The sequence below is a fragment of the Heliconius melpomene genome, chromosome 9 (assembly GCF_056956725.1).
Source record: "Heliconius melpomene rosina isolate 202511_hmr_F chromosome 9, ASM5695672v1, whole genome shotgun sequence".
Taxonomy (NCBI): Eukaryota; Metazoa; Arthropoda; class Insecta; order Lepidoptera; family Nymphalidae; genus Heliconius; species Heliconius melpomene.
Window position 1 is genome coordinate 2,882,767 of NC_140397.1, and position 20,999 is coordinate 2,903,765.

Sequence of the window (20,999 nt, forward strand, 5' to 3'; positions counted from 1 at the left end):
ATGTTATCAATTTGAATGCATCGTATTGTGTTAAAGATTTGTTTTCGATTACATTTACGTACATGTTTAGATATCTATATTTTTATTGGTCGATTTATAATAATTGGCCATTTTGATCGGTTAACGTTATGTCAACTGTGTTGAATTGAGCGCGTATTGGTTACATATGTACAAAATTGTAGTTCTAATTGTTAACAAAACGTCGCAGCTTATTATGGCGGGTTTGTGTTTTTTCAAGCTCAAATACGAAATGAGTAGTAATGTGCGCCGCCCGGGCGGCGACATTGACAGCGATTTGTCGAGTATTCTCATTCGCCATTTTGTGAATGTTATGGAATTTAACGTTAAGTAATCAAGGTACGCACGTCCTGGAGGATTTGGAAATTGGCGTAAGTGATACTTTGTATATTGTCTTACCAGACCTAATGTTATTCGAAATCCATCGATCTTTTTGTATGAAAACGCTATCTTTGCTACACTTTATTAGATAATAGAATTTAAAGTATTTCTGTCTTGTTGGATGTATAATAAACAATCTTATTTTGGGTTATGTATCAGACTGTCATCTTTTTTTTCAGAAAGTGAGATGTCTGAAAAATCTATGGTAAGCAAAACAGTTTTAAAGCGTCATGAAGTTGCTAGACCCATACATATTCAGAGGCTGGAAGCCGCCTTAGATATCAGACCATTTGTGAATCAGGTGGAAAAAATACTTAACTCTGATGGAGGCAGTGACAGTGATGATGATTCATTCGTAAAATCTATGCCCAATGAAATGTCTAAGGGTGATAAAGATATGCATGGAGTTGTGACTACTAAACAAGGTATGATAACAGTGTTTTTGCACCACATTGACTTTATTATAACAGTCTTATTGGCTGGTAAAAGAATATCTTTTTGGTTGTTATGTGTAAATAGTAAACAGTTAAAGTTTTATGTAATTTTGGTACATTCTAGTTTGAGTATTAATATTTTTGAATTATTTATTTATTTATTATCTATAATTGATACATTTATAATCAATAGAGATTATCTTTTGTAAACAGAAAGACAAAGCGATCGCATGAGATTATATAATTTGGCATCTGTTGGAGAAGAACGTCAGTGGCTTCGAGATGTATTGTTATCATCAGAAACTGAATCAAGTAGTGAGGAAGACACGTCAGCTGCTAAAGATCTAAGAATAAAACGATTACTCAGGGAAAGACATTTTCATAATAAATATGCAAAGGAATATTATAAGGATCCAGGGGTAGGAAAATTTCTTATTATTGTTTTTTTTTCTTTTTGCTTTTATATTTTTTTCTTGCATAGCAGAATAGGCAAAGAGGATCTAGTTTTAAGTTATTTCATTCTACATTTAAAATAAATGTATAGTAGACCATATTTTTCATAGCACTTATATGTGTAAGTCCTAAAATCATACATTAAAGCTAGCCAAGCTATTTGTATGAGTAACTTAATATTTGTTTAATGATTTCCACAAACAGTGGGTTGACTAATAATGACTAATCATTCCATTCTTGTCCTGAACTAGCACCATATACTTATTAAGAAAACATATAAAAATTTGTATGTTACAGAATTTGAACCCGTGCCTCTTTGGAAACTGTCTAAAAGCTTTTACTAACTAAGTTATATGTTCACATCGAAATTACAACTCTCATACAATAATCACAGCAACAACTAAAAATATATATATGTTTTTCTTGTAGAATTCTCGCTACATGTACTATGGAGCAGGTTTGCTCTCCACCATAGATAGATACCCCGAGAGAAGGATAAGCCGACCCATACAACCACCATCAAGTCGAGGCAGAAGAGGCCGTCCATCTGAAAGAGGTGCTAGAGGCAGTCAAAAACCTAAAAGAGGCAGAGTTAGAGATAGAGGGTATAATGAAGGTAGTGATGCTGTAAGTAAACTTATATTCTATTGTGTAAATACATATAAGTAGTGTTGATTTCATTATGTTATTATTTATTGAGTTATTTATTAAAGTAATATTATGTATGAAATTTATTATCAAAATTTTAACTCATATATAGTTGATATATATTATCATCTAATTAAGCTATATATAATATGAACATATCTATAAGCCTTTTTAATCATGTAAAATATTTTTAAAAATAATGTTAATCATTACTTTTAAATACTATTTTGGACTACAAAATATTCAATCTACTTCAAGTTTAGATCTAAATATTGCATATTAACCTGCTAGATGTTTTAATATCTATGCTGTATTCTGCACATAGCAGGGTAGGCTCAGGGAACCTGGAAACTTAGAGTTAGACACTCAATTCCCATAAAGATACTTCCGTTTCATATTTTCTGCCGATTTCTGAAAGCATTGTGTGTTAAGTATCATATATCACAGCAGTGTTTTAACTAATTTCTGGAGGAAGGAAATGGCAATATTAAACTATTCATTCTATCGAGTTGGATTGATTCCAACTGACCAACAACCAACAACTGGTCTCAATTATATTTAGTTTTAAATTATGTGATTAATCTTAAAATTATGAAGTATGCATGTTATGACTGTAGTTTGCATATATTTATACATATATTTATATAGCTTATTGTTTAATAGCCAGATGGTGTGGATTGGGAAGAACAATTAAGAAATCTTAAGGAAGAACATGACACAGATGAGTTTACTATTACTGAAAAGCCAGGAATCAGGTAACAAATCCTTTTCATAATTTCATATAATGTAAAGATACTTCTCTACTATTCATAACATTTCTAGATATTCAATATTATCTCTCAATTGATATTTAAATTGAATTTACAACAGTTATATATGGAATAAATTATTTTAAATCCACTTAAAAAAAAATCTGCAAAAGTGTCATAATGGGAATAAATTCTAATAAAGTATGAGTATCTTAATACTAGGTCCCCAGGCTCCCTGTGCATAACTATTATACTCTTATTATTTTATTTTCTAACCAGAGGCCGCAAAAAACCTACACTAAAAAGTCCAGAAGCACTAACAGCCCGTCGCAAACGACACTTTCAACTCCTTGTCAAAAAAGAACTGGGCAAGGTGCAGAGAGCGAGGGCGGCGCAGCACAGGGAGTTGATGCTGCAGAGAAAGAGACTTTCGGCTTTGTGTTGTAAGCATTGGCGGCATGTTGCTATGCAGGTGGGTTTTTTAAAGGAAAGTTAAGATAAACAAGAGTTTAGGTTAACTGATGATAATTGATCACTGTTATCCACAATTCTTATGTAGTGTGTTTTGGGGCCAATTGTGTGTGGGGCCAGTGGTGTAGCTAGGGTATTTGCTGTCCGGTGCGACCGCACCGCTCGCACTCCCCTAGCTGCGCCGTTGTGTGCCCCATATCTAGTAGAATAATTTTTCTTTTTCACTCTTTCTTTGTATAATTGTATATACTTATATAAACATATTTTTGTATGTTTTATATAAATGTAGTGTTAATATGTTTTTGTAGGTATAGTTTTGTAAATTGATAAATTTTTTGTTTATTTCTAATAAATGAAAAATAATAAGTAAATAAAATAAAGACAATGATTTATTTCAAATATATTAAACTCCTAAAATCTAAATGATATGAAGTCAAAATATGTGTAACTGGTATTGCATAAAAAATAATAATAAGCCTATTTTAAGATTTCATTGTTATTGACCACTAATCATAAATATAAAATTTAACTCTGAGTATTCAATATGTTTCTATTAAAAAATACGCATGTTTCAATTACCATTGTTTTTAATGAACCTAATAATATTTCACCAACAGTCACAAAAGAACATGAAGGAAACGGTATGGCGTTGCAAACGGTTGAGCAGAGAGATGCAAGCATACTGGCGCAGGTACGACCGCGCGGAGAGAGAGACGCGCCGCCGCATGGAGAGAGAGGCGGAAGAGCAGAGGAAGGTTAGAGACTTTATATATATTTATATATTTTTTTGTAGTATTTTTTTAAAATTTGTGGCATTATTAGCCAGAATTGAATTGTATCCATCTATATACTACTAAGATAGATTTCATATATTAATCTTATTACTTGTTAAATTAATGTTCATTAAATATGTACATAACACCTGTTTTACTTTCACACTTCACTCCACGCTTTTCCCCACAAAGCAAAGTAGCCTGAGGGAACCGAGTGTTAAGACACCTTATTGCTCACTGTGTTGTCGAAACTCAACACTGTTCTTAATCTATCTATATTAGAGTAAGCAAATGGACATATATCATCCCTGAGTGAATATGTAACTAACAACAGCGTTTTAATTTTTAGTTTTATTTTATTTAGTCGTTTTCATAACATTTGTTTTATAGCAAAGTTCCATAAAATACTTAATTTAAGAATGTTTATAAAAAATATGGTACTTCCACAGATGGACGTGGAACTAATGGAGGCGAAACGTCAACGCAGAAAGCTAAATTTCTTAATTACGCAAACGGAACTCTACGCTCATTTCATGCAACGGAAATTGAATGCAGATGACACTGACACTGATGCTGACATGATTCTAAGTCAGTTAGACGAAGATGCAGATCCGAGGCTTGCTGCTATTGATAATTATGATTGGTTAGTATTTAATGGCTCATGTTGGTGACTATAGTTTTCTATGTAAGTAAAAAAAGTAAAAAAGTAAAAATAAGGTATTGATCATACCTTATTTTTACTTTTAATAATTACTATAACTATTTTTTCTTTAAAATAATCATTATTAATGTTTATTGTTAATGTTTAAATAATCATTACAATAATTTAAGTCACAAATAAACAAGAGATAGCAAGTATTTGAGGGTAAACTTGATGATTTTGGTGGGAATCAACTAAACTTGTGTATTAAGGTTCTTTTTAGATTTTTTTCGATATGCTATATTGGAAAAAGTGCAAATTTGTTTTTTATAACTAACTTCAATTTTCAGTGAAGAAATGAAGGCCCTGGCGTCAGCGCACGCCCGCACGGCATTCCAAGTGGAGGCGGAGCGCGTGCGCGCGGCGCCGACGCCCGAGGGCGAGGAGCGGCGCCGCGACCACGATCAGCCCGCCATCTTCCGCGGCACGCTCAAGGGATATCAGCTCAAGGGCATGAACTGGCTCGCGAACTTGTATGATCAGGTGGGTGTTGCTTGGCCCACATATAATAGGAGTGTTTCATAGCCAACTTTGCTTAATTAATAAATATTCAACTGATAATTACTGGTTTGATTTCCAGTCAGAGAAATATTTATATCTAAAACATTTTCTTTCGATCGATATCGTTCATCTGTCTAAATAAAACATTATATGTGGTTCTTATCTAAAATGTCTAAAGGGAACAAAATATTATATAACATCATTTATTTTTCGAAATGGAAGTTTAAATTATAACATAAATATTTATTTTACTTCTTTAGGGTATAAGTGGAATATTAGCAGATGAAATGGGTTTAGGGAAAACAGTGCAATGTATAGCGTTTTTATGTCACGTGGCAGAGAGGCTCGGCGTGTGGGGACCTTTCCTGGTGGTGTCTCCGGCTTCAACCTTGCATAATTGGCAACAGGAAATGCAAAGATTTGTACCTGATTTTAAAGTGGTAAGTTGTATTGTAATTTGAAATATTTGTAATTTATATGTAAAATATATTATAAAACGATCTTTCACGATAATTATACAACATATTATTTAACAGGTGCCATATTGGGGTAGTCCAAGTGAACGTAAAATCTTACGACAGTTTTGGGAACGTAAAGACCTCCATACACGACAAGCGGCTTTCCACGTGGTAGTGACGTCATACCAAATAGTAGTGTCAGATTTGAAGTACTTGAACAGAGTGTCGTGGCAATATATGATATTGGATGAAGCTCAAGCTATAAAGAGTTCGGCCAGTATGAGATGGAAGTTGCTACTTGGATTTAGTTGTAGGAATAGATTGTTGTTGTCAGGTGGGTTTTGATATATGTATTTTATTATTATTGTTTAAAAATTTTGTTGAAATATCTGTTAATATTTTTTTGTTAAAATATAGATAAAAAAGAACCATTAATTTATTTTTATGAATAATCTCATTAGAGCTCACGTTTAAAAATGTTTATTTCTGCAATATAGGTAATTTGTAATCTGCTTACATGTCCTGAAATTAATAGACCATACTTTCAGAAATTGTCTTATTCTATTGTGATCTAAGTAGTTAATGTAAAAAAAATGCTAGCATAATAATAACTAAAAAATAGTTATGGGAAAAGATAAAAAAATCTAATAAATAATATGTTTTTATAGGTACTCCAATACAAAACAGTATGGCGGAATTGTGGGCGTTACTTCACTTTATAATGCCGACGCTCTTCGACTCGCACGAGGAGTTCAACGAGTGGTTCTCCAAAGACATCGAAAGTCACGCTGAGAATAAAACTGCTATAGATGAGAGTGAGTTGTTATATTTCATATTTTGAATTAATTATTTATTACATTTAATTATATGTTTCAGATTAATTTCGTTCTTCTCGTCTCATTAAACAAAACGCAATATCTTTACTTAACTTCTATAAAAAACTTAATTGGTCCGAAATACAAAAGAGTTTATTATTTCATATTTTGACGTCATCATCGCATAGCTGTACAGCGCCTGACTGTAAACGCGACCGGTGTGAATTCTATTCCCACTCGCGGGAATGATTTATTTTGATTTTTCTGCTCTGGTAACAAATAAAAACTCTACGCCGAGTTCCGCCACTCAACACGTATTATTCCGAAAATTATGTGGTGCGCGGGGAGTGGAGTGTTTTAACACTATGTTTTCTCTGCCTACCTTGGTTTAAGCGGGACACAGTGTGACGCGGTATAGCGACATTAAACTGAAGTAGGGAACACAGTATCTTAAGACTAGGTCGTCTGCCCTGCTATATGTTGTATACAGCGAGAAGCTAAACTAATTGCTTCATGTAATAAATGTTTAATAATCTTTTTTTTTCCAGAACATCTATCTAGGTTGCATATGATTCTGAAGCCATTTATGTTACGACGAATCAAAAAGGATGTTGAAAATGAATTATCTGATAAAATTGAGATTATGGTTCACTGCCCCTTGACTATAAGACAGAAATTATTGTATATAGGTAAGATATTATACGGTTTTATTTTAGTTTTTCTTAATAATAGTAAACACTTTGTTTGAAGATACAGTGGATTATGTTTAGTTTTGAAACGATTTTTTAAAATATTTTATTTATTGTTTTTCAGCTCTTAAGAAGAAAATAAAAATAGAAGAATTGTTACATTATTCTGTGGGTGCTGAGTCAGGTCATAATGTAGATAAGAATTTCACATCCAATCTCATGAATTTAGTTATGCAGTTTAGAAAGGTAACTCATTTTTAAATGTTTTTTTAGCTGCCTTAATCCCGCACATAGTAGAGTAGTTAGAGGAAATCTAGGAACCTAATTACTTGCTTGCTTGCTTAATACATCGCATTCCCTTGCGTATCGATTACGTAGAGGCATAAGCGAGCGATTGTAAGGGCGATGATTGTAGATTCGATTCCACTCGGGGGATGCTTCATTTTGTCATTTCCTGGCACTGTTAACGAGGCAAAACGCGGCGTTGAGTTGCGGCACTCAATACACAATGCCTCCTGAATTCGGCGGAAAATGGGAAATAGTGTGTTAATAATATATTCCCTCACCTATCCTTTTGTAAGCGGGATATAGCATGAAACTGAAAAACAAATAAATAAAATTATGGTTTTCTTATAGGTTTGCAATCATCCAGAACTATTCGAAAGGCGAGACGTACGGTCGCCGTTTGCAATGCAAGTTGACGATTACCACTTGCCCAAGTTGATAGCGGAGGACGGTATTCTACTACGATCGATACCGTCGAAACGTCATTTCTTATATAATAAATTATGTATTTTAACGCCGCAATACGTGCACAACAATAGTAAGGGCAATGAAGCGTTTTCTTTTGCGAGGTTCATGGATTTGTCGCCTATGGAGATTTATAGAGTTATGGTGTGTGGGTGGTTATATGCGTAAGTGATTTTTTTTACGTATAATCATACGTATTTTTTCATACTAGGGGATAGTAAAATATTTTTTAGAAAATGTATAGAAATTTTGTAGTAGCGGGACTGAAATATATATTTAGTAAATATAATTTAAAAATAGTCCGAAGTTATTAAATAATTCGTAACAAAAGTATAATAATTTTGACGTTGAATAGGACTATAATATTTCTCAAAACTTACTTCAGATAAAAAAAACTTAAAATTTTGTGATATTTATTTACTTTTATGAAAAATATTTCAGCATGCGTCACATAGAGCAATGCTTAGAAAAATATGAGAAACTACGACACAGACAGTACTGGTGGCAACAAGCGGGACAAACGGACATAAAGCAAGAAGAGAAAGAGACGGAATCATATGGAGATTACTATGATAGAGTGAATAGTAAATATTTACTGTTAATATGTCCCGATGGCGATGTATTGAAGAAAAGAAAACATGATTGTTTGTTGTGGAAAGAATTGTTGTTTACTGATGCATTGTGGGTTGAAGGTATATATAATCTTATCTTACTGTCATTTAATTATACAATTTTTTTTCTTAACTTCACGATATTTGTGAAGATGAATGCTTGAAGTGGAGAATTAAAAATATTTCACTGACCTGAATGGAAATTGAACTTTCAATTGTGTCATTTATTATTACACACTCACCATGATGGCTTCAATACTAATTCAGTTAGATGGCTTCAATACTCATTCATTCAGTCAGTTCAGTTAGTTATTGTAATATACTTAAAATAGATCCCTGTGTATACAAATGTTAAATTACAAAATGAAAGCGCTAGTAAAGAGCCACATAATAATTTGGTAATTCTTCTTCAACGTACGACTGTCACGTTTACTGTCAGACGCCGTCGCTGCACCACGGTGTTCCCAAAAATATATATTTTATCTACATTTTACAATTAATTAAGTAATTTTGGTAATTTTGCAATGATATACAATAGGAGGACCATTCTACGCCCACACGGAGCACAGTATATACTACATGCCTGAAACTGTGGAGCATCGCGGCATGCGCAGTAGAAACTTGAAAATTGAGAGTCAGGTAAAAGTGCTTAATACTAGTTTTATTCTCTGAAGACCTTTCTTATACTATGTATTGAATTAAAAATACAAAAAAAATTTTTATTCAGGTCACTGTACACACTGTATTCCGCATAAGCAAGGTAGGCAGAGGGAAATTAGTGTTAAGATATTTCATCTCATCCGAGGTAGCCGTGTGTTGAGTGGCGGAACTCATTGCTGGGTATTGTCGTGTTGGTAGATCGACGAAATAAAAATATATCGAACACAACAACTTAACCATTTATAACCATATGCTACACAAAGTGTTGCTATACAATACTCTAATATTTTTCGTTAACAACCGACATTAGAGGATCTCCACTCGGAGGAATGAATTATATCTATTTCTCCGCTCTGACAAGAAACAGTCAGTTGATAATTTATAAAAAGAAAAAAACATATATACTCATGAGATAACAATTCTAGGCAGAAATGCTAAGCGAAATAAAAACAGAAGAAGGCGGTGTAATACCAGTCCCAGTACTGCCTGCTGTCGCCGAGATGCCAGAGTTCCCGCACGTGGAGCGCGCGCCTGTCGTACGCCGCGACCTGCCCACGCCGCTGCCTGTCTTTTTGTGCACTGCTCAGCAGAAGGTATATAGTGTTTGATGGTTGCTACGACTCGTCTAATATGCTGTATTTGATTGGTATGATTAGTAGAGTAAAAAAAATGGTACAACAAAAAAAGATCATCAAGTAAACTAAATAATATGATTTGCAATTATTATTATGTAAAATTAAAAATGTCCAAATATTAACTTTATGAAATATATCATGAATCTTCCACATATTAATAACATATTTGTATAATATTTTCATTTTGATAAACCTCGTTTTGATAAATCTCTGAACTTGAACAATCTAATATTTATCATATGTAGAAAACCAAATAAATCCAGTGTTAAACATCTGAATTCAACGCCGCACTTTGCCAAAAGTCAGAAGATGTCCCACATCGCCACGACAGCCTCACTCATACACAATAACAATTTCAACAACTTTATTATAGGTGAGCGCCTTCACCCGCGCAGCATTCGCCTCGTCGCGTAGTTTCGCCCACCACGCGCGACGCCACGAGCACGGTGAAAGTGCGGCGGGCGCGGACTCGCTGGCCACCCTAGTGAGCAATGCGCGCCCTCCCGTCGGCTGGGCCTCGCTACAGGTGCCAGGTAATGTATATGTAGCACTGTTTTAAAATGTTTTAGTTTTTTAGTCTAATGAGCCTTGATGAAAGCACAGAGTACAAGGAGAACACCACACATTTTTCGTTTTTCTTTTTTTATTTAGTTTCAGCATTTATTAAGCATACCAGGATAGGCAAAGAGAACCCAGTGTTAAGACACTCGTTTCTCCACTTTCTGCCGAGACATTCCACATCGAGTAACCGCGTTTTGTCTTCTGCCAGGTAATGAAAATACTTCATTCCTTCAAGTGATAATCGACTCCACAACTGCCGCGTTTACTAGCAGACCCTATTTTATTAATTTGATTTCCTTTTTTTTCATTTAGATAAAAATCAGTTGGTGAGCGATGCGGGAAAACTTACAGTATTAGATTCCTTGTTGAAAAGACTGAAAGAGCGCGGCCACCGTGTTCTTATATATAGCCAGATGACGAAGATGATTGATTTATTAGAGGTTTGTATTGAAATTTAGTAAATCCTATAAATTTGAGTATAGAGCTCATCACAACAAGATATTACATTACACAATTATATAAGTAAATAAAATGAAGAAAAATAATATGAAATGCAAACGGCTAAATAGCCATTTCATCCAGACAATCTTTAGGACGAAAAAAAATCAAGTAAATTATTATAAACTTTTTTTGGTTATGGATGTAATATAAAGATACAACAAATGTAGATGATTTATATTACAATACTATGATATACAAAAAAGATATATGCTTAAAACATACCAATAGTAAACAGTTTGTTTAGGGTGAAATATATTTTTAATTTTTTTAATAATTAAAATAAATTATTATAAACCAGGAGTATATGTGGCATCGTAAACACAAGTACATGCGGTTGGATGGCTCCAGTAAAATATCGGCGCGACGAGATATGGTTGCTGATTTTCAGGTAATAGAATATATTAATTTTAAGTTATAATTGTTCTTAAATCTAAATGTACTAAGTACGTAGTGTAATGTAATATGTAGAGGCACGCATGATACTATAAACGCAACGGTCGTAGGTTCGATTTCCACTCAAGGAAATTAAATATTTTCACTTCTTCGCTCTGATAACGAGGTAAAGCGAGATGTTGAGTTCTGCCCCTCAACACGCAATGCCTCCAGGATTCAACGAAAAGTGGGAAACAGAAGTGTTTACACACTAGGCTCCCTAGTTTCCTCTGCCTGCCCTCACTAAATGCAAGATATAGCGTGAAGCTAAAAAAATATTAATATAGTTATCTAATTTTAAATTGTAAACTTTTTAAATTTTAATTTTATAAATTTCTAATTTCATAGGCTCGCACAGATATATTCGTGTTTCTACTATCAACACGCGCTGGCGGTCTCGGTATTAATCTCACTGCTGCAGATACTGTGAGTTGTTGTGTTTTTTTTTTTTCTTTATTGCTTTAACAAAAAATGTATCTACCATACAGGGTGAAATTGTCAGCGCCACTTTAAATGAAACCACAGTTTTAACTACTCTATAAAAGCCTAATATAATTCGGAAAAAAAATAATTCTCAAAAATGAAAAAGTTTTTTTTTTCAAACAAAATAAATAATAAAATTATCGTTTTAAAATAAAACGCCATTTGTAAAGTATAACATAGGCACGCACACACTTACCTGTCAAAGCGGCAACGTCGCATACGTATGTGTGCGTCACACGAAATACAGGTATGGATAAAAATCGTGAAATGAAAAAAAAATCCTACGTCCAAACCGTTGAGGTACCTTGATTATTTTTTTTAATTCTGGGTTTGAAATATTTTACCCTACATGCAGTTTCAGTAAAAGAAGCGCTGCCTCTTCCACCCTGTATAAAGATCAATCACATTTATTATAAGTACAGAAGTATAGATTAAATTATATTCTCCATTTTAGGTGATATTTTACGATTCCGATTGGAACCCAACAGTGGACCAGCAGGCCATGGACCGCGCTCATCGCCTTGGTCAAACCAAACAAGTGACGGTTTACAGGCTTATTTGCAAAGGCACTATTGAAGAACGGATTATGCAAAGGGCCAGGGAAAAGAGTGAAGTAAGTAGTTAATTGTATTTATAATAAATAAAAAATTTATATGTGTAAATATTTTTTTATGAAATTTCTCAACGCTGCGCTTTGTCTCGACACCAGAGGGAAGAATTGAAAATATTATTTCATCTCCTCGAGAGGGATGCAAACCTTCAACCTGTCGCGTTTTACAGTTACAGTCAGGGGCACGCCCCTGCCTTACGACTGGCCTTAGGCCGCATACATATACTTTGATCCATAAATAATTTGGTAACTTTTTGAAGACAAAAACTAGGAAATCATCAGCTTTTATTAATATAGTTTTTTTTCTCATTCTATAGATACAAAGGATGGTGATAAGCGGTGGTAATTTCAAACCTGACACACTTAAACCTAAAGAAGTTGTATCGTTACTTTTGGATGACGAAGAAATAGAGTTAAAATGTAAGTTACGTAGTTTTAATATTTTGTAAAAATTTGGTTCAAATATTATGTTCAAATATTATGTTATGAAAGAAGAACACTTAGGTATGTACACAAATTTAAACATAGCGGAAATTGAACTCGCGTCATTTAGGGACCGTTAAAGCGTTAATTAATTCGTACGTTCTTATAATTAGATATTTCTTAAATACTTGCATAAAAATCGACAGCATATTTAGCAAAAAAATATACATTAAAAAAATAAATATATATATTGTTGAAATAATAATTATAATTCACCAAAAAAATATATATTTAATAGATCGTCAGAAGTCTGAAGAAAAGAAAATGATGGAAGAGAGAGAACGGAAGAGAAAACTTGGTATATTACCTTCGGTGTGTAGTTTTATTTTTTATATTTTCATATCTTTTATATATTTTTTATTTTTACAACTTATACAAATATAAAATAAATTTACATCAACATAAAGATGAACAGATTCAATGACTATAACCTCTTTTTTTTATATGTAATTTTAAAATTGTTTATATTAAATATTATAGCATTAGCATTTTAAAGTTACACTTTGATTTGTTAACATATGACCAGCAACCCACTACCCCCGTGGAGCCGAAGCGACCTCGCGACTCAGCCTCCGAGCCCGGCAGTCCCCTACAAGTGGACGACGACAGCGACCACTTAGTTGTGGACGCCTCGCCGCAGCCTTTGCGTGAGTATTGGGACTTTATTTAGGCAGGAAGATATTTGTGTTTTGATCATTTGTTGTTTGCTTTTCGTCCATTTTAGAGTTGAGTTGTTAAGCGGAGCTTAAGGCAAGATCAGATTAATGATATTGTTTCCCCCCAGCGTACTCCCCCCCGGTACGCAGCAACTGGGCGGGCAGTCGGTCTTCGCGCGGCGCCCGGAGAGGACGTCCGCGCGGCTCGCGCCACGTCGGCACGCGCCGCCCCGAGTCCGCAACCGCGCCTGCGTCCGCGCCCGACAACGCATCCGCTGTCGCAGCAGGTGGGATTTAATTAGGGTTTCTTTTGGTTGTTGGATTTTGGGTTATAGTTTACATGGAGAGTGTTTGAGTGTTTTTTTATAAACCTTATAGTATATTCATTTGGGCTTGAGACAAAATGTAAACAAAGAAAACAGTTTGTCAAACGTTTATTGATAATAACACATTTGTAAGGATAATTTACACATATTATGTATAAATTGAAATTACAAGAAACAATTTATATTCTGACTTGATATATCACAGCCAGGTATATAAATATATGTACAAAATTAATATACATTCCAGGCGCGGCGTTACTAGAATCAGATGCGCCGCTCGAACCCCTCGAGAGCGCGGCGGTTGAGGCGCGCGGGAGGCGCGGGCCCGGCCGGCCTCGTCTGCGCACGCCCACACGAGCCGCACGCCCCGCCCGACGCGCGCGCCGCCCCCGCGAGCCCCTGCTGGTGCCTCTCGCGCCGCCGCCATAGCCAATGCAGGTACTACCACATACTACCATGCCATATATACTATACTACACGTCCTAGGGAACTAATCTGGCCGCACCGCCGCTGCTGGTACTACCACATCTATAGTATAAGTCATAGAGAACTATCGTCCTAGCCACTACTACTATTACTACTACACTACTAAGTGGATAAGACTGACCCCCCTCCCGCCGTGAGCCCCTGCTGGTTTACCAGTCCTACACTGCTGGTACTACCTTTACATCGTTGCCAGGCGTCCCAATTTTGGCGGGACGTCCCGATTTACAACCCAAAATTTAAATGTAATTAAATTTAAATGTGATTTGAAGAATGAGATATTCTGTTGTTCCCAAGTCTGATACGAAAAATATATTAAAATATAAAAACAAAATATACATGATTAATTATTCCACTTCTACAAAAACTAATTTATTACATCGGTATATTATTCATATTATTTTCATATTATTTTTCAGACTACAGCAGATTCGAATGAACATAAGTGGAATAGTGTGTAAACCCACCTGACGTTATAATGAAGAAAACTTATAAAAATAATTAAGTATACCTCAAATGACCATAAAAGGATGTTTTATCCATTACACTGTTTAAAGATATATAATGTTAAATCCACTCAACACAAAATGTCTTGACTTAAGACGAAAAATAAAGAGAGTATTATGAAACCAACTTCCGGGAAAAGAAAGCATTAATTATTTAAATTAATTTAAGAAAAGTGCTTATTATTATGATGTTTTTCTGCACTTATTAAAAAAAATATTTGAAACGAATTATTTTTTGTTTAAAAAACATCGATTTAAAAACAGTGCAGTGGACATAAATCTTGTTATATTTATTTTATTGTATAATTTTGTACAAATGAATGCTACAATAGCAGTGGTCCGAATAGGTCCGATTTAGATAACTGTTAGTCACATTTAATTATTTTTTTTTCCCTAGCCTACATTCCCATTGTTGGGTAAAGGCCTCTCTCCATTTAGCGCTATTGAGCACCTATAATGTTCCAGCTCGTCCCGCCATGGCCGTTTTGGTCTGCCAATTCTCCTTTTAGAGCTCATTTCTCATTTTAAATATAGTATAAACAAAATATATTATTCTAAGTACACATATAATCTATATATACATAAAAGGAGAAGTTGCCACCGACTGAGGTCACACTCACGCACTGCCGTAACTGTAACGTAAAATTTGGACACATGTATATTTTTGTAGTGTGAAGATCCACTAAGGGATTTTGAAAAAAATTTACACAAACAAAAGGTTGAAAGCTTGTATGGAAAAATATATTATATATGTAATTCACTTTTTTTGACACAGTTACAGTGAAAAGAAAATATTCGATTCTCCCGGAGTCGAACTCCCAATGTAGCATTTAAGATGTTCCTACAAAATTAGAAAGTGCATTAGCAAAATCTTAATTGGACCTATTTTCTTTCAAGAACATAGCGTTATACACAAAGTTTATGAAACTTATGTAATTAATGAACTAATAGAGAATATGTATATAATAATGAAATGAAGTATTTTACACTGTAATTTATATTCTGTGGTGGTTTTTTTTTATTGAATATTTGAATAATTTTTCTTTAAATATTTACTATTTAAAGAAAAATGATTCATGCATCTCATCTTCTATGCATCATATTAAAATGTCACCCATTATATTTATTAGATAGCTCGATAACACAAATGCTTTAATTTTCTTTATTATTTGAAGCACTAAATATTATTATTTTTATCTTATTATCAAATATTGTATATAATTATATATAACATGTTTATTTGAAAGTTTTAATTATTTTATCTATTATCAATTGGATTCATAATTGTAACATTTAAGAGATCTTGAAAACCTCAAATATAATAAATTTTATTTAATATGTTTTTTGTTTTATTTTTTTCCTTGATGTGGTGTTTTTTGGGTGTTCTTACTCTATTCAATGAAGTTGTGACGTCAGTCATGGTGCAGGGACACAGGCACACATGTTGGACATGTTTTGAGTTCGATTCCCATTAGACGGAATCAAATATTAAATACTTTTATTTCTTCGATGCAAAGCACGGCGTTCAGTTCCGCCACTCAACACGCAATGCCTAGAAAGATAAGGCGGAATGTGGGAAACGGAATGTCTTAACACTAGGTACCCTCTGCTTACGCTGCTGTGTGCGGGATACATCGTGTAGCAACAATTAGTCCAGTTAATCGGTATGATACATACGTATAATGTTCACTTATCGCTAACCTTATTCGTCTCTATATTAAATAAAGTGAACACGCTGTGCATATCAATGCGCTCGTGACACGGGTACGAATCTCGCGCAAGATCGAGCGAAATCTGTCCGTTTGACTGACAAGAGATAAACTGTCGAGTTGTTGACATGGGAAGGAATGTTGGTGGAATATAAATTTATGTAAATATAATTATATGTAATAATTTAAAATATTTTAAAATAATATGGTTTTTTTTTATATAAATTTGTGATGTCGTAGCGCACTTGGATGACTGAATTGTGTTGGATTTTATATATATAAATGGCATGTAATTTGTTGAACAAGTTTAAAAACCTTAATTAAAGATATTATTAATAATATAATTTTTAACTGAAAGAAATTAACATTAAAAACATTAATGTCATAATTGAGACTTTTTGGAAACAATTAAATTATTTTGGTTTTCTATAGATTTACCTTCCTGAACTAATAGAAGTCCTTAGAGTCCAAGTTGTCCACGTAAAGATGATTGACAACCTATAATTAATTATTAATTATCAATATACATGAGCTTTAATGAAGCTGTTTAAAAATAATATACTTATGTAGTATTTGATCAACGATCGCAACTATAAATATTTATGCAGCCAGGAATATATAATGTAGACAGGAAGCGAACCACTATTGTACCACTAGGTTTCTCTGCCAACCTTGAATTAAATCCAGCGGAATAAATAAATAATATTTATCATATAGTTTTCATTTATATCTATATGAAAACCAAACAATTTCTCGTTAGTAATTCTGGTCGCACGCGAGAGACGCTAACTCCTTTGTTTTATGGTATTTTTCTCAGATTTATTGTATATACGGACTCTACAGCTTCATTTACTGGAATTTACAATTTATACACCACACGGAATTATTAACGTCAAAACAGGTGCATTGTTATATATTGTTTTACTAAAATACTGTTTTTTATTCAGATGATGAAGTAAAATCTTGGTATTAAAAATCCAATAAGGATTTATGTATTATTGTTTGTATTAGTGGTTTTTAATATATTTAAGTATTTGTAGCTCCATCTTCCACCGCAGACCTTTTTAGACCTCCGAAAACACAGTATCAAAGATACTGGAGGAAGGTCACGTAAAAAGCATGAGGACCCCCCGGAGGGAATGTATGATGAGGTTGACGAGGCGAAAGAGGTATGTAGAAACCGTAGCGTTTGGCGCTCCGTTCTCTCTGTCCCCGCTAGGGATGAAGCGTGAAGTTAAGTTAACTATTTCATTTTATCGAGTCGGAATCGAAACCACAGCCGGTCGTGTTTACAGTCTCACGCTTGTTTTTGCGCCACGATTGCTCTCACAAATTGAACTAGTAATATTATTTTTTTCATTTTATCTATATATCATCAGCCTATCGCTGTCCACTGCTGAACGTAGGCCTCCCTCATCAAGCGCCAACCAGCCCGGTCTTGGGCTTCTCGCATCCATCCGGTGCCAGCCACCTTCTTTAAATCGTTTATCCATCGTGCTGCAGGGCGTCCTACACTACGCTTGCCTAAGCGCGGTCACCACTCTGGCACGTATCGGCTCTATCGATCGTCGACCATTTTATCTATATATAATAACAAAAAACGACTATCTATATCTAATATATTAGTAGCTATGTCTATCTGTCTCATTAGTAAAGTATTTTAAGCTACGGAATGTCTCTTTATAAATAAACAATACATTTTAGCGATTCAACGCACCGACAGCGACATTACATAGCTATTTGCACGTACCGCACTTCCTCCCTTAATTGATGAAGTAAAACATGAATAGTTATATATATTCTATATACATATATATAATAAAACTGTAACTGATTGGTGTCTGCACATTATTAATGAAGATTTTGATGAGAAGATGAGGCAAAGCGCGACGTTGAGTTCTGCCATTCAACACGTAATGCCTCCAGAAGAAAGTGTGGAACGGAGTGTCTTAACACATGGTTCCCTCTGCCTACCCTGCTATGTGCGGGATACAGCGTGAAAAAAAAAGAAATTAAATTCTTGTCTCTGTTCGTGTGTTGGTCTCTCAATTTTTCTTTTATTTCAATCGGTTCATAAAAATAAAATAAATAAATAATTAATGACATCAGTCAATATAAAGAATTGAATGCTACTACATTGCTACAAAACAAGTAATTCGTTGAATTGGTTAAAACATTAATTTTACGCTATCAATTTAAAATTGTCTTTAAAATGTATAATCTTATTAGACAATACCACCAAAATAATTAGATGAAAAAAAAAAAATTGTACAGAACGAGCGGGCGAAGCCGCGAGCGATTCCCTAGTATAAAATAAAATAAATGAATCATCCAGTCGGCTATTAGAGTTCCATACAATGAACGACTGAATAAACTTAGCAAAAGTTCACTCGACCAATTCTAATGAGTGTGTTTGTGTATGTGTGAAATGCTCTCTCTATTCATTTAGCATTAGCTGATGCAGTCTGCTTATGATGATATGGATATCCTGGGACGGTGGTGCGGATGGGTGTGGGTTCGAATCTTGATGTGTAAAAATTTTTTAGCTTCACGCATGAACCATTCTTTCCTATAACAGAGTAGGCAGAGGTAACCTCGTTATTCCGCCGAATTTTAGAGACGTTGACGGTGACAGAGTGTCTTAACACTACATCATTTCTGTTTACTTTGCTGTGAGCGGAATACAGCGTGAGCTATAAAAAAAATAGTGAAAGTAAATGTTTACATAAAAATTTACGATATATTGTCCACACTTCATCATTTAAGAATGAATGCAACTTTTCTCTCCAATTATGGAGATATTACAAGTATTTATCACCCGGGTTCCAGTGAACTGCATGTGAGACAGCATACGAACGACCGCGCTGATGAAATGGTCTTGTTTACTTACCGGTTGTTTTCCAGTATAATTTAAAGTAATAATCGTATAGAGTTAAAGGACAATTGTGCAACTGTAACGTGACAGCTTATGAGTTCGATTCCCACTCCAGGAAATGAAATACTTCATAACATATTTTGATTTCCGCGCTCTGGTGACGAGGCAAAGCGCGGCGTTGATCTCCGCTACACAACACGCAATTCCTCAAGAATTCGGTAGAAAATGGGGAACGGAAATATCTTAACAGGAATGGAGTCTCAACACTAAGTTCCCAGGATCCCTCTGCCTACCTAGCTATATGCGGGATAAAGCGTGAAACTAAAATAAAACACTTTACTGTATAACACCATTAGATTACAGTAATACATAAATGTGGGGTTTCAGTGGAGTGCAAAGAGTACGGGGGTCGCATACGAACGCGCGCTAACGAGATGACCCCGTTACAGCGCGTAGCGCCGTGACGGCACCGGCACCGCCGCGACGGTACTGGGGCATGGAAACGGATTTCCTTTGAAAAATTCTTTATAATTTAAGAAAAATATTTTTTATTAAATCAGGACTAGCGTTAAATTAAGGTTTATATTAAAGTGTTATCATTCAGTACTAAAATTTTTTTAAAATGTTAGTGTGTGTAATATTAGGGTAGTTATTCTGGGGAATGAATAAGTTAATCTTTCTATTTTCAAGCTCTCTGCCTATCCTGGTAAATGGGGGATACTAAATAAATATATTGTCTAGGCATATTTTATAGGAAAAGTGGCTTTCTATCCTCGTCTCCTTTGCATGATTTAAATTTGTATGAAAATCAATTAAGATGAGTAGAAATCAAAAAACCTCTAATACCTAAACTAAATATATACATAGAACTTTATTTAATTTCGCAAACGTCCATTCCATACAATCTTCCCCACAAATACATACATAAATCTCGAATCACGTACGTCACGGCGAGCGGTCATTATCACCGCTCGTCCCGGCCCCATACAAATGACGCTAGATGAAGGGAACAGACCAGCTCTCTCTGAATAAACCATCGCGAATGACAGGAAGTTCAAGGTTCTGTAAGGTCTTCTCACATACATTATAATTCTTATTGTTTTCGCTTATTATATTGTAATTATATACTTTGTAACTATTATTAGTTGGTATAATTATGTGGTTTTTTTCAGCTTCACGCTGTATCTCGCATGTGACAGGAAAGGCAGAGAAGCCTAGTGTTAGAATTCTCCGCTCTACACCTTCCGTCGAGTTCTGCAGGTATTTCATGTAGAGTTACGGAACTCAACGCCGCTGTTTGCCTGGGCGAAGGAATGAAAATATATTTAACTTTGGTTCGGTTGTCTCGACACTAGGCTCGTCTACTATGTCTCTTGCGAAGCTTAAAAACACTCCTCGCTTTTATAAGAAACTAGCGGTCCGCCCGCGGCTTCGCCTGATTGAACTACGTTATTATTAATTTCTGTCTCTATGAGTACCTACGTCCTATAAGTGACGTCCATGCAAAATTTGAGACTCCTAGCATTTCTAGTAACGAAGTTTCATACAAACTTTCAATCCCAAAAACAACCCCTTAGAAGTCGAATATTGCAAATTCCCTTCTTAGCGAGCACCTACGTCCTATAAGT

General features: G+C 34.6%; 1 protein-coding gene across 2 annotated transcripts; it reads left to right on the forward strand.

The window, feature by feature from the left end:
• The first annotated feature begins 213 nt into the window (after positions 1 to 213).
• On the forward strand, positions 214 to 14,914 carry Ino80 (chromatin-remodeling ATPase INO80). 2 transcript variants are annotated; one of them, XM_085189852.1, is made up of 29 exons: positions 214 to 389; positions 579 to 824; positions 1,047 to 1,252; positions 1,716 to 1,913; positions 2,598 to 2,689; positions 2,963 to 3,155; positions 3,772 to 3,909; positions 4,377 to 4,570; positions 4,918 to 5,110; positions 5,389 to 5,568; positions 5,665 to 5,920; positions 6,255 to 6,401; positions 6,950 to 7,090; positions 7,215 to 7,336; positions 7,727 to 8,004; positions 8,282 to 8,532; positions 8,990 to 9,090; positions 9,537 to 9,704; positions 10,120 to 10,279; positions 10,620 to 10,747; positions 11,107 to 11,196; positions 11,589 to 11,666; positions 12,178 to 12,336; positions 12,651 to 12,753; positions 13,055 to 13,128; positions 13,343 to 13,463; positions 13,601 to 13,759; positions 14,046 to 14,236; positions 14,701 to 14,914. In XM_085189852.1, the coding sequence occupies exons 2-28, from the start codon at positions 587 to 589 to the stop codon at positions 14,225 to 14,227; spliced, it is 4,350 nt and encodes a 1,449-aa protein (XP_085045978.1). In that variant the 5' UTR covers positions 214 to 389; positions 579 to 586; the 3' UTR covers positions 14,228 to 14,236; positions 14,701 to 14,914. The 2 variants fall into 2 exon arrangements, with proteins under 2 accessions (XP_085045978.1, XP_085045979.1); XM_085189853.1 differs by having other exon boundaries at positions 583 to 824.
• Positions 14,915 to 20,999: the final 6,085 nt, after the last annotated feature.

What these genes read in the sequence shown, in the direction of transcription:
- Ino80 (XM_085189852.1), top strand. Translation starts at nt 587, where the DNA reads ATGTCTGAAAAATCTATGGTAAGCAAAACAGTTTTAAAGCGTCATGAA. An exon ending in GCTATTGATAATTATGATTG is followed by an intron (nt 4,571 to 4,917) that starts GTTAGTATTTAA and finishes TTCAATTTTCAG; the next exon opens with TGAAGAAATGAAGGCCCTGG. An exon ending in GGGCCAGGGAAAAGAGTGAA is followed by an intron (nt 12,337 to 12,650) that starts GTAAGTAGTTAA and finishes CTCATTCTATAG; the next exon opens with ATACAAAGGATGGTGATAAG.